Source organism: Amia ocellicauda, chromosome 4 (assembly GCF_036373705.1).
Source record: "Amia ocellicauda isolate fAmiCal2 chromosome 4, fAmiCal2.hap1, whole genome shotgun sequence".
In the NCBI taxonomy this organism is placed as follows: Eukaryota; Metazoa; Chordata; class Actinopteri; order Amiiformes; family Amiidae; genus Amia; species Amia ocellicauda.
Genome location: NC_089853.1, coordinates 37,532,408 through 37,547,196, shown reverse-complemented (window position 1 = coordinate 37,547,196; position 14,789 = coordinate 37,532,408). Strand labels below are relative to the sequence as shown.

The 14,789-nt window shown below is 42.5% G+C and overlaps 1 protein-coding gene across 1 annotated transcript; it reads left to right on the top strand.

Moving 5' to 3' along the window:
- Window positions 1-5,243: 5,243 nt before the first annotated feature.
- fam83c (family with sequence similarity 83 member C) lies at window positions 5,244-14,578 on the top strand. Its single transcript, XM_066702042.1, has 4 exons — window positions 5,244-5,853; window positions 7,266-7,433; window positions 8,488-8,612; window positions 11,673-14,578. The coding sequence occupies exons 1-4, from the start codon at window positions 5,341-5,343 to the stop codon at window positions 12,631-12,633; spliced, it is 1,767 nt and encodes a 588-aa protein (XP_066558139.1). The 5' UTR covers window positions 5,244-5,340; the 3' UTR covers window positions 12,634-14,578.
- Window positions 14,579-14,789: the final 211 nt, after the last annotated feature.

Genomic DNA, 14,789 nt, shown 5'->3' with positions numbered 1-14,789 from the left:
ACATAAAGCACGCTTTCAGAAAATTTCCAGGTACACGATCTCTATTAATTCAGTCTGTGGTCAGCCCGGTTCTCCATCAGATGTTTTTGTGTTGATTTACGGATTCCCTGCGCACACCACCCTCGCTCTAACAGCACAGAGCACAGACTGCAGGAAATATTACAGCTGAAGCAGAGCAAATTAAGATGCCTGCCTGTTGCTTGGACAGTAACGCCTCTCATTTACTTCTGAATCTGTCAGCTGTGATTGGAGTTGAGCTCTTTTCATACTGGGAACCTGTTTCCTATAGACACACCCTGTTCGAGAGGTGATGGAGGATCTACATACCACTCACTGAATGGGTTAAGCAGCCTGGTTGTGGGGAGAGAAGCCTTGACGTGAGAATATGAAAGGTTGTGCTGTACTGAGTGGTGTACCGATTACCATCTTGACAAGCTGTGATTGATGGATGCGGTTAAAATATGTCTTTGGAATTAGATGAAAAGTATGTAGTATTGTTCTTGTTATAAGCTGCTGTAAAATTCGTTCTGAAACCTCAGGCTTCAGAGGCTGGGGCAGGCTGAGTGGTGTCGGTGGTCCTCGGGCAGGGTGCAATGTGGGGGTGTCTGGGTCTGGCTGTCCAGGAGGCTCAGCCCCCAGCTTGCAGGGAAACAAATGAAACAACATATCAAATATGGCATAGAATGATTGTTAATGGTTGCTCTTTCATAACAGGTTGATTCCAGGACTGTGAGGGCTCCACAGACTGCTCCAGTGTTTGTTGAGCCCAAGCCAGCGTTTCTCCCCTGCCATAAATCACCGACTCTGCAACGTAATTATGAGAGACTTGTTTAACAAGATAATGCCGGCTGGGCTTTATAACTGGGATTACAGCAGTATTTTAAAATAAGAAAAACAGTCTGACACACTCGCCAAATGAACAGGTTGGAAATGTGTTGGAATCCCAGCAATCCATAGTAACACAGTAACACAATCAGGGAAAACAAGCAAACAAACAACAAAACACTGGCGACTGTGCTGTCTTTTCCAAGAAATTTCAATTGTGTTTGGAAAGAAAAACAAGAAAAGGTTTATTTATATTTGTATAATTACTCTGGACGGTGTGGTGTTCATTTGTTTTTACCCCCCAGAATGGACAGAGGCAATTGAGTCTCACTTCATCTTCCATTATTTCCCCAGGCAGTTGGATTCATCTACAAAGGTTTCTGTGTAACAGTGGGTGTGTAAGGGACTGATTTCCTAATGTATATAAATAGACTTTAGTCCAGTAAATATGCATGTCTTTCAGCAACAGGAAATGCACAGAGTTCTGCAATGTTTCACGTGCCAGTAGGTAATGTGACATCAGATTGAATTGTGGGTTTGTTTTGAATACAAGAGAGCTGGTGAGCCGTACCCATCCTCCTCAGCTGGGGACTTTATAAGCTTTGTATGCTCCACAATCCACAGCAGAGGTCTGTACAATAATATAAAACAGCATCACACAAATTGCCTTTACATTGTCAGGAGCACTGAGGGCAGTGAGGTCCTGTACAGGATGGCATGACATTGTGAGAGCTCTGTGGTTTTGCCAGCAGCTTGTTCTGGACTTACCGTCCACGACCAGCGTTTCCTGTAGAGACACAATGGAGATCTGACCAATCGAAAGCCGTGCCTCAGGTGTGCAGCTGATTCTGCGACAGCTATCTTTATATGCTGACAACCAGAGCTAACGTCTGCAGATGAGGAGATGAGGGAGAAACAACAACTCTATACAGCTTTGCCTAAGTTCTGTATTAAGAACTGTATTAAGATCTGTATGTTTTCAGTCTGTGTTCTTCATTGTTATAAAACTCAGGAGCTTTCTTTCCATAATAGCAGTTTCCTTCCATCACCGTATCTATGACCAGTCTGCCCACCTGCTGAGGCCATATCTAAGTATGTCAATTTGATAAGTGGGCATTTGTTTGTGATTTTCCTGTCGCAGCAATTTCTCCAAGGCTGGTAGCAATTACAAAGATGACCTTCGTAGCAGAACAGCACTTGCTTTGAGCTTCATTTTTTTATTTCCTCTTTCCTTGAATCAATATTTTTCCAGACTCGGGGCCAGAGTTACGAAGGTCTTTAGAAACGGAGTGCAATCTGGGCTCGCGTTCTGAAAGGGAAAGGAAAACTGTTTAACAAACAGATTGAAGGATTACCTTTTAAACTGCAAAGGACAACTAATTTGACATTTCCTAAGTTTTAAAATAAACAGACTCGGTTTTCCTTTGTAAAGGAATGAATTACAACGTGTGGAAAATTCTTGATAACTCTGCCCTGGTGTTCCTGCAGGGCTGTCCTGCTTGCCAGGGCTGGTTAGGCTCCACACGTTCACCACAATCTGAGATGGGAGCTGTACTTGCCCCTCCTGCAGGGCCCATTCTGTCATGAGAATTAACAACAGCACCGAAGAAACTCTAACGTTACATGAGCGCTTATTAGCTCTACCCTTCACAAGCAATCTTGTCAAAAACCTATCTGACACTGTGCAGCTTTTCTTCCAGGAGAGCTCCATCACAGATTAACACGCTGCTGGGAGTTCCTGAATCGTTTGAGGACAGCGACACACGCAGCGCTGTGTATTGATGTTGGGCCAGTAAGACCTCACAGGTCAGATCAGCTGCCAGGATAATATTCTCATTGTGGGAGATTGTATTAAAACAGAGTCACATGATTGTAGGACCAACCGGAGGATTCTTCTATATTCAATTACTTTTTGTTATTAAAGTACAATGTGAAGCAACAGCACAACAAAAATAGCATCAAAATAGTTTAATAGTTTGCTCTTGAGTAAAGACTCTCATCTGTGTACACAGTCTGAGCCCAAACATTATTTTAACAAATTCATAAAATACTGATTTCAAAAACAAAAGTGTTTGACTCTCTCTAACAAATCATCTTAAACTGTCAGGCAGCTGTTTGCGTTGAGCTCAGGTTCCCTCATTCTCTGAGAGGTTTTATGTAATTAGTCTCAGGGTTATTTGGATGCAATATGTGTGCTATTACTTGAGGCAGGTGATGCATAATTACAGGTCACAAGATTAGGTTTCTGCAATCATGTTTGTTCTATCATAAGGTAAATTCCAATGAAGGACTGCAACTCAAGCTTAACATTGTGTACAAATGAGGAATTATCTTTGTATGTTTGCAGCCGTCTGCCGTGAATGAAGAGAACAGGGTGTGTCTTTGTATTGTCAAAATGTTAAATTATTACTAGGTCTGCCAGTCATACGTGAGGGTGCAGAGCACATTGTCAGTGAACCCATGAAATGCAAATTCATTTTTGACATAGTGTCAGTAAATATTTGCAAAATGTAGATACTTAAAACTTAAGCATGTAAATCAGTAAGTTGTAAAGAAAGCAATTTTCTCTCAGCATTCACACTTTAAATCTGTCTGTGTTGGGCTTTCAATGGAACAGGGAAATGGTTTTTGAAGTTACAGTGAGGGTTTATTTCAATTACACATCATCCTGAGAACACCATCCCTACCGTGAAGCATGGTGGTGGCAGCATCATGCTATGGGGAGCTTCTCTGTGTCAGGGCCTGGAAACCTTGTAAAGATAGAGGGCAAAATGGATGTAGAAAAGTATGTATGTTTGGGGACATCTTCCAGCAGGACAATGACCCCAAACATACAGCCAAAGCCACACGAGTAGCTTAAAAACCAAAAGGTCCATGTCCTGGAGTGGCCAGTCAAAGCCATTTGCCTCAATCCAATTGAGAATATGTCAAAATATGTTGAAAATTGACATTATGGATATTTTCTGAGTTGATCAGTGTCAAAAACTCCTGATTACATCCATTCTGATTTCATGTTGTAACACAATGATAGATGGAAAAGTCAAAGGGGGGTGAATACTTTTGAGTGCCACTGTATGTGCTCTGTGGAGACTCGCTGGAGAGTGATGCCCCCAAGTTCTCCACAGACAGTAATGAAAACTAGCTGAACCAGAGCTGAACACCTCAAACGCCACGTGCTAAATGTTTTTCTGCAAGTTTCTGGCATCTCTGTGTTGTGGAAGGGGTGTTAATTCAATCTTTTTGTCTGCTTGTCCCCAGTCTCGATCGCTGAGAGTCTTTGCGGAGATTAAACTGCTTTAACACCTCACTGTGACCCTGGGCGGTCTTCTCACCCTCCACCAGCAGGATTATGGGGTCTGCCTTCTGAGTGCTGCGTTAAAGAACTAAACAAGGATTTTGTGACACTGGTGCATCTTGAGATTTAAACTGCAAGAGTCTGCAAAGGAATGTGGTTTAGCACTTCTCTCCTGGTAATCACTTCACACCTCCTGACCTTCACAGCTCACTGTAATATTCCTGTAACACTGTGAATTACGCTGTGGCAATAGAGATATGCAAAACGAACTTTGTCCTGAGCTTCCTTGTGCTCAGTGGAACTGATATGGCCTGGACTGACAATAAAGGGTTTATTATTATTATTGTTATGATTTTGTTTATTATTACCATCATTCTACTAGCTGTCTTCACTACTGGGGTGCATTTATATTAATTCAAATAAAGCTTTGTTCAAAAGAAATCAAATCATCAATCCGATCTTTTGTATATTTTGTTTTGTTTTACGTGATGAACCTGAGACTGGTGTGTGTAACCAACCGCAACAAGTGATCCTTGGAATTCAGTGAGAAGTGCTTAGTCAGGGATGCTGATATTTATTTGATGTTCTCACTGGCAGTACCCCGTGGTGATTATACAGTGAATTGCAGTGTTATTGTCAAGAGCAATCATGTGACACATGGTAATGAGCTGGCAGATGGTTACTGGCGAGAAGATGAGGAAGTGCAGTTTCTGTTAATGGTGTGTGTGTGTGTGTGTGGGGGCAGGGGGCATGGGGCAAGGGGGGGTATTATCCTGATCTATAAGTGCTGCAGTTGTAACACCTCTACAATATGACTTTGTTTATCTGTTTATCCAAACATCATTTCAATCAATTAACCAATACTATAGCCGCTAATCAGGCTGATGCAAAGACTTGAAAGAAGACGGCATGTAGCGACTGCGCTGTTTCCGGTTTACCTCGCCAGGTGATGCGCGGTAGCGTGGCCTGTGCAGGTGATGCGCGGGGGGCGTGGTCAGTTCAGATGAGGTGCGGGGGCGTGGTCAGTCCAGGTGATGCGCGGGGGGCGTGGTCAGTCCAGGTGAGGCGCGGGGCGTGGTCAGTCCAGGTGAGGCGCGGGGCGTGGCCTGTGCAGGTGAGGTGCGGCACTAACAGCGCACCCGCCCGCTGTGCGCCTCACCGCGGTGCTCTGTGTTCACCGTGTAACAGCAGCGCGCCGGCTCGGACCCAGTCACCACGACATGATCCATTCGGACGCCCTGCGACCGGCCTCGAACCCGGGGCGGAAGCCGCTGGGGAAGCTGGCCGCCCGGGTGGAGGAGGTGAAGAACCCGTGGCGCCAGGGCTCCACTCTGGAGCTGAGCCACAGCGAGGCGGCCCGGCTGGCCACGGACGCGCTGCTGGAGGCCGGGGAGAAGGAGTACCACCGCGTCCTGTCGGAGGAGAGGGAGCTGTCCTTCCTGTCCGCCGCGGAGATCGCCTACATCACCCAGAACTGCTCCAAGAGCAGCATGGCCGACGGCTGCGCCAACGGCTCGGACAGGGACTCCTACGTGGAGGGGGACACTGTGTCGGAGCTCACCTCCGGGACGTACTTCCCCATGATGTCCGACGAGGATCCGCCTGTGCTGGAGCTGGGCTGGCCCGAGCCGCAGTCCCGATACGGCCCCTCCGAGACGCAGATCTACTTCCAGAGAGACAAGTCGCACAACGTGAAGGACCTGATCCGCTCCCTCATTAGCAAATCCAGGCGGGTAAGAGTGACCCGAGCGGTATATCGGTTTCTTGGAATTAACACATGTATCCAATTTATATTTTAACAATTTGACTAGATCTCTAGAACTTATTGACATAAACGAGTTGATCTGTGAATGCTACAAAGGAGTAGCCTATGACTACCCATTAATGGTTTACTAAAATACAATAAACCACACATTGGTTTTCTGCAGTGCAGGCTGGTGGTTCCAGGAAAAGGTGGACATTACCACTTTGACCAGTGGGCTGTTTTTGTCTTTCAGAAATTATTAATTACCAGATGCTCTTAATTCAGGCGACTTTTATTTATTACAATATATCACTTTATTTTTATGTACAACTACCCATTTAAACATGTTTTTTTTTTTTTTTACTGGAGCAATGTAATTAAAATACCTTGCTCAAGGGCACAACAGCACTGTCCCCCAACTGAGACTGAACCACTCCAGAGTCCAAAGCCCTGGCCACTAATCCACACTGCTGGAGTTTTATTTTGTTCCATTATTTAGAGGAAACGCAGCACACCTTTGTTTAATATGACTTTGAGTCATTATGGACAATCATCCTGAATGCAAAATAGTTTGTATTAGATACACAAAAGTATTTAGACAATTCAGCTGTTATATTTATATCCATTTAAGTGGATGTCCCGTGCACATCTAACTTTTGCTTTTACTTAAAAGTATTGTAGATGCAACATTGATTTATACATAGATGTACATTATCTCCATTCATTATTGAACTTTCTTTTCTTCTTCACGTGTGCACTAATACAAACCCTTTAAGTCATAGGCTGGGTGTGTAGTTTCAAAGCAGTGTGGGGTTTTGCACCAGCCTGTTGAGTTATTGCACTGAGAAACTGCAATGGGACTTGTAATTCTTTAAACACACATGGCAGCTTTATTATTTTCACAAACTACAGTGTGGTGTAAAGAAGTGCCTCAGATTCTCCCAGTCTTGAACCCCTAAGAGTCTGTTTGATTAGCACACAACTGTTGTTTACACTTCAGGACTAACAAGTTAAGTGAGTAGCATTTCTGACAGGGGTTTGTGTTGGATTGCTATACTTTCTCAACTGAAATCTGTGTTGCTCTGTGTGCTTTAGGAAGGACATGCTGCAACATGTTGTGCTGGGTCTGACTGTTCCAGGAACTGCAGAAAGAGGCCATATACACAGTGACTCAAGATTAGGGTGTTCAGATGGTTACGAGGGAGTGCGTTTTTCAAATAGGACCTTTTTAATTGACGTTTCAATTTAACATCAGTTATATTCTTATCAAGACATCAGTAGTATTAAATTATAATATTTTCTATTTGTTTTCAGCAAATAAACTCCCTCTAACCATAGCTGATGGTTCTACCCTGGTATATACAGACTTTTCAAGCATGAATGTATTAATCTGTGTTGCAGGTCATTGCGTTGGTAATGGATCTCTTCACCGATGTCGACCTGTTCTGTGACCTGATGGAAGCCTCGAACAAGCGCAAGGTTCCAGTGTACATCCTGCTGGATGAGAAGAACCTGAAGTATTTCCTCGATATGTGCAGCGCCCTGGAAATTCGCAACACACACCTCGGTGTAAGCAGAGCTGCACAAGTGGCGAGGAGACTCTGGGCTCATGCTGCACGCCAGCTCAATTCTCATACAGTGAACATTATCTAAATGCACACTAATGCTTTGAATAACATTATCATATGGACTACTGCACTCACGTTCACCTCAGTTTGGTGATGTAGTGCAGTAAGTGTTATCTACACACAGGCTGGTAGTGTTAAAACAGTCTTATGCTGTTGTTTTGAATCACAGGGATTTTTCCACTTGTGAAGATCACTTAAGTATCCATTTCCACTGTTGAGGATAGTGATTTGTAGGGTTTCTAAATGATCCAGTCCTCATTTTGTAACCGCTGTATATTGTGGGCAATCCTTATCAATCTGAATATTGAAAGCTGGAGAGTTCTTTTGTCAAATACTTATTGGATGTTTTTTTTTATCTTGGTGTGTCATTTAATGACATAAAACTTTTACATTTTTAGAAAAGATTTGTACAATTTGATGATTATTCTAATAAATTGCTGTTTTTCTCTGAAAGATCAAGGTTACAGTGCTGCAGATGTCCTAGGGGGACTAGAGTGTAACCTTATGTTGTGCACAAATGAAACTTCCAAAGAAGTACCTCTGCATCTTTGTGCAGCAGTCAGTCCAGTTTGTCAAGATTTTGCCAGGAGCTACTAAATTGTTTTAGACAGACTCTTGCATACGTAAGAATAACAGAAATGCTTATAATTTATCACATTTTTCTTGCATTCGTGGAACACAAATGCCTTTTGTCTCTTTGAATGCCTGTGTCTTTATGAATGCCTTGCCTTTCTGCCTTTTGTTAATCCACAAAAAAAAAAGTCTGAACCAATCATTTTAAATATAGATTATAAACTGAGGTTCGGGAGCAAGACAACCCCAAATATTGTACCTGACTTCTGCCCTCCCAAGCATAAGTATCTGTGCTTTCCCAGCATTCATTGCTTTGCATCCCTCCTCCACCTCACACACCACCTTTGTAGCAAAGTTGTTTAAAGATTAAAGATTACATTTTCCTTTATGCATTAATATTTATTTATTACTTGTCTTTCCAGAACATGCGAATCCGTAGTGTCTGTGGAGACACTTACTGCACCAAGTCTGGAAAGAAGTTTACAGGGCAGGTTCAGGAGAAGTTTCTGATTATAGACTGTCAGGATGTGATCGCTGGCTCTTACAGGTAAGGAGCAACTTTTTACTGAAGGTTAACTGACCATCCTTCCAAATTACAGGCTACCTGACTCTGTATTTTTGTTGGCTTTAGATTCATGTAAATAAATCATAATTTTAAAATCAGGCAGGAGACCAGACAAATGCTGCCAATTCTACAGCTTTTCTTTGTGTGTCCTTTCTTAATAAAGCTTTCACTGTGGCTGAAGGCTCCTGTGGAAGTTTTTACATGATGGATTGTTGCCATTTTGAAAGTCAAATCTTTGAAGGCCATACATTTACTTAAATGGATGATCTGTGTGGAGAGATTCCTGTGAATGAATTGCCCTTGTATTCCCGTCGTGTCTGTGGGACAGGATTATAAAACAGCAGTGTTGCTGATCATAGGATCCCACACAATGCAGTGTCTGAGCAGTACAGCATAAATGCAGTGAAATAAAACCTGACCTTTTACAGCAAGATTAATATATTACACTATAATACTTTATAATAAACCTCTCAAAGTTTGTGCTGTGATACATTGGACAGGAGCACTCCACCACCAAGGGGTATTTCATTCAGATTTGATAATTGACTGACATGGCTTTGTCCTGTATGCCCTTAGTGCATCTCTAGACTGCATCTTTCCTCCTTGCTGACCTGCACTTCTGGTGGTATTTTCTCAGAAAAGCACCTTGGAAAGGAGATGTCTGCTGTTCATTTCCTCACATAACGTGTGTGTGTGCTGAGCTCCCCAAGCAATGAAGGTTCAGGGGGCTCAGGTGGCAGAAGTGTTTATGAACTCAGCTGCAGCGTACCATTATGATTCATTGGTAAATGTTATAGGTGCCTAATCAGCTACTCTACTCCTTCACCCCAGAGAGTGCCAGATGTGTTCTGGGATTGTGTTTTGTTTCTGGGAGGGGATCGCTGCAGGGCCACTGGTTTTCTCTGCAGTGTGACTGTGCAAACAGTCTCTCGTGCTGTTGGCGAGCTGGCTTGTTCATATGTGAGGCTTAGACTGCCGTCATGGCTTAGTGCACATGTACATACTTCGCACTGCACATTGAAAACAACGCAACACATTTGTTATGAAAATATTTGTGGACTGTATGCAGGCTGAAGGTATTTTATTTAAATCATGACATATATGAAAAACCTGTTTAGAGTGTAATGGTTTTACACTGATGAGGAAGCTGTAACAATAAGAGCAGGATATTTGCATGTTATTAACACTTCATAACAACGGCAGGGTTGTTACGGCAGCTCTAGCTCAAAAGGGAAAACCTGCTGCAATACCGGCTATTTGACATGAGAGATTCAGAATCCTACCGATGTACATTTCTTCACTTCATGTCATTGCTAAGATATTGAACTGCAGAAATGGCTTGTTTATTCCGTGGCTGTGTTTTGAATGTCTTGCCTGAAGAGCAGGATCGTACCCTCAACTTATACATTGCCACTGAAGTGTTGTGCAGAGCTCTAGATGGGCGTGTGTACAGTCCTGCCAGCCTGCTGGACCAGATACACTTCCACTTTGTATAGTGCCCTCAGGGGCAAGATGGCAGAAGTCGATTTTAATAAAGCACTTCCTTCTATGTTAAGCCAGGATGGGCAGTATATTATAGATGACAAAGCTAGAATTACAATGCTTTTTTTTCTTTATGGCTTGCACAACAAATTGTGATTCAATCAATTTCTTGTGCTTTGAAATAAGTCAAGGAAGTGGTATGTGATCAATGGTGTAAATCTCACCAAAAGAGGGTTATCACTTTATTTCCTTCTGTAATATCACCCTGTGATTGGAGAACAGTTTGAATGATGTGCCCTGCAACCAATAAAAAGTTTGAAAGAGTTCCACCGTTGAGTCCAGGAAACTTCCAAAAGACATTTGTAGTTTTGTAATGCAAAAATGTCTCATTTCTCCTCATGTTTAAAAATAATAAAACTTGGCAGTGGTAAATTTCACTTCGTGATACAGAGGAAGGTAGAAATGATATTACACTAACATTTGGTTTGTTTTCAGGGTATTGTTGGGAGTCATTTGTTCACTACAATGAAGTTTGGCTTTCAAATTAGTTACATTTTGGTCTGGCATAGGGTTCTTAGCTTCCCCAGTGAACTAGGATTGCATATTTTCAGAGTTAACAGTTCTGTGTAGATTTGTATGGGTATAGCTTTAAACTTAGGTGTTGGTATGGTTGAGGTTAAAACAAGCTTTGGTAACCTATTGATGTATGACCAACATTATATTATTGACTCACTCATGACACTGAATCAATTAATGATGAATGGATGGTGATGCAAACAAAGTAAATATGTACCTTGGCTCTGAACTTCTGTGAGAGAGATGGGAATCTAAAAGAGGAGTAATAGGAAGCTTTCTGCTGTGAATAATCAAGGTGATTATTCAAATAAAATTCAAAGTTGCCTCAGCTGTGTCTTAGATATTGTTGGTGATACAAAATGAACTGTGGGACCCATGCTATGCTCAAAGCATTTCAAAATTAGGAAATGTCGTGGTAAAATTAGTTGCTTAATGTAGACTTTCCAACTTGTGAATTACTGCAAATAAAAAAAGCAGTGGTGGTGGTTAAACTGTTATTGCAGTATTGTGCATGTTGTAAAAAATGTTTAGAAGCTGAAGGGAAATTTTTATATACAGCTCTGGGAAAAAATATTGAGACCACTGCAAAATTATCAGTCTCTCTGGTTTTACTATTTATAGGTATGTGTTTGGGTAGAATGAACATTTTTCTTTTATTCTATAAACCACTGACCACATTTCTCCAAACTTCCGAATACAAATATGAATGGAATGGCTTCCATACATGTAGAGATGCTGATTTAAAAACAATTTGCAGTGGTCTCTTAATTTTTTCCAGAGCTGTATTTTATATACTTTACTAGATTACTTTTTCAATGACTTACATTACTTACTTATTTGTACTCCAGTGTAGCTTTCTTTTTATATTAAGATTAATGTCTCCATATTCTCCGCTGCCATGATAGAAACTATTTGGTTCAGAGTTTCCTGCAGTAATTACAGCCCAGTTCCTCTGACATTGTTCTCCCTCCCCTGTGTCCACAGCTTCACCTGGCTGTCCTCGCAGGTGCACAGCAACATGGTGTTGCACTTCTCTGGCAAGATAGCGGAGAGCTTTGACCACGAGTTCCGGTGTCTCTACGCGGACTCCCAGATCATTGACCGTTTCCACAACCCTGATGAGGAGGGACTTGCCCACTACTCCTTTGGTCCGCCGGCCCCCCACTGGGCTGTGAGCCATAACCAGGAGCGCCAGCACGAGCAGGAGCGTGTGTGCTCGGACAACTCCAGCACCCTTTCCAACAACAGCATCTCCAGCATCAAGAAGTCGCCAGGTATGCCCACCCCCACCTACAAAGTGAACTATGATACGAAGGAGCCAAACAACAGCTACCCCAGGGGGCAAAGCCAGCTGTCGCATACCCAGAGTAGCTTGGGCAAGAAGGGTTCCCACAATGGCCACATGCCCACTGTGGACTGGTCCCACTTGGGCGCTAATTCCACATCTGGTGCAGAGTGGTCCAAATCTGGAACCCCTGATGTCATGTCCAGGAACATGGCTTTGTCCTCCAAGATGCAGGGTCTGGGCCTGTTTGAGTCTAAGCCCAACTTCACACACATGTCCAAGAGCCCTCCACAGCTGGAATCCGGTTTGGCTGGGAAGCAGAAGAGCTCCGCCACTCCTCTCCTCAGCAAGATCTCCGATTTCTTCTCCCCCTCTGCTAAGGACAGAGATGCTGGGGCATTTCAGAAGTCTCCCCCTCACAGCATGGCCTTCGGGGGGCCGGACCTGTCCCAGACTGAGCCGGAGTGCAGGCCCCCGCAGCCCCCTGCACCCATTGCTGTGGAGTTGCATCCCAAGGACAGGCAGCTGGTCCGCAGCGATGAGAAGAGGATGACGCTGGGACACAGCAAGCTGGACCTGGTTAACCATTACAACAAGATGAAGTCCAAGCAGGTGTACAGCAGGTTTGAGCTGAAAAACAACAATGGCAACAACAACTGAGCAGCACTGGGCAGAGTCCAGCGAACCCAGCAGCAGCGGAGGGCAGAGGGCTGCACAGCGACGGGCCAAGCAGACAGGAGCTGTCAGCTGTAACCGCACCTTTCTCCTGACCTTCCTTTCTTCTGTTCTCATGGTCGTCAGCTCCTAGGTGTGGCTACAGTGAAGATGCTTACAATGAAGGGACTCTTAATTTTCTTTCTGTAAATGCCCATAGAGGGAATCCAGACAGTTTCTTTTCTATAGATGTTACCATTGTGTTGTAAGTTATTTTATTGTGCAGAAACACCTGTCAGCATAATACATACAAAAATTAAATGTATATGCTTAACAGACTGAACCAGAAGGAATGTAATAACGTCCCTCAGGTAACATTTTACCTCTTATTTGTACTCATCTGTTTTATGTAGAACAGGTGGCCAACTGCCTCAGATCAGCTCCCACTTTGTTGCTGTGGATGTGCTCCCAGACCGCACAGAGTCAGAGCACATGCGTGTGTCGAGAGATGCTTCATGTTTTAGTTTGTTTAACATGCAATCCCATAGATACCACATGATGGACTTCGCAAAGCATTCACTCAATTGTCGGACACATGCTATATTGTATAGGTATTTAAGGGAAAGTTCTGTGTATTTATTCAGTTTTATCTGAACTTAACATTTCTTGGAGAAAAAATGTAAGAGTCTACCAAAGTCTGTACAGGGATGCAGAGCAGTGGAAGGTGGGTTTCTAGTGGGAGTATTCTGTGCTGTAGATGTATATAAATCTAAGGGGTTGGAAAAAAAATACATGAATGTTTGTGTGTTTACAAAATAAGTGCACTGTAAAATATGTAATGCAACGGAATTATATTGTTTGTGAGGTGTCGGTTTTCAGTGTTGTATGATCTGTGATTTATCTACTGTAGCTTTAGGTCCCCCCCCCCCCGATTTACTGGGTTACCCTGTCCTTCTCAGTACCTCACCTTGGTTTACAGTGAAGTATTTATTGGTAGCGTGTCTTTCCATAATGCTGTAACCAGGACAGGTCACTGGATGCCGTGGCGCTACATGCATCCTCTACGGTTGGCCTTGAATTCAACTGCCTGTTGTCTGAGCACCACGATTGTCTACTTTTCCCTCTAGGAATTGTAGGCATAGACCTTTATAGGACTGAGTCTGTAAAGTGGAGGGGACACCAGTCTACATGTTGCTAACATTTTTATTAAAAAGTGCATTTCTTTGGTTTTAGAAATTGTGATGCTACATTTTCAAGCAGCTTTGTTGTTTGCAACATTATCAGATGAGTTTAGATTTTGTAGAAGAAAAAATACATAATAGAATAATTTGATCATGTGACTACCTGCTTCTTGTGACTAAACTTCCTATTTAGGTTCATTATCATGTGTATATGCTCTAATTATAATAAACAATTATATAATAATGAAAAATATTGATATGAAATCTGTAATGCATATATTCAATATTTAATTATTAATGTAATTGGCTACCCATAAACATTCTGGCTACATTCTCTACAAAATGTAGACTGGTGTCTCCTGAAAGTAGAAGCAACAGGTTTCATTCTGCATTATCTAATAAAATGTACATTGGTGTCCCTTCAGCTTTAGGGTTGAAACTGAATTCAGAAACCGCTTGGCTGTGTTCCTGGGTGTCCTGACAGTGTTTGATCTGATGTCACTGCTAGATTGTTTTAAGGAATGGAAACCTCTTGATTTAATCCTTCACAACTGGTCTCTCTTAATGTGAATTTTCTACCAAAGGATCAAGCAATGTAAACATAATGATAAGAGAATTTGTATTTTGTTAATGCTTTCTTTTGTATTAGTTTTTTCATTTTTCTAAACATTACAAATAACAACCATGACAGAAAATGCATATCGGAAAATTGTGGAAGAAGTATTTGATGACAGTGTTACCAAAAAATAAACGTGTCAACTAAAAGAGAACCTTGTAATCTTTTGTGATTCAAGTACAACCCAATTCATCAGGGTTATGTCGATTGCGCTTCCCCTCCCAGCTGGAGAACTGCATTCCAGAATGTGTGTAAAGTTTTAAAAGAATAACGTGTTCTAAATGTGTACATGTTTTGATGTGTATTTTTTTCTGTGTAGCACGTGTATTTGTGGGACCATACAGAGCAGTGCTCTACAATTTGAG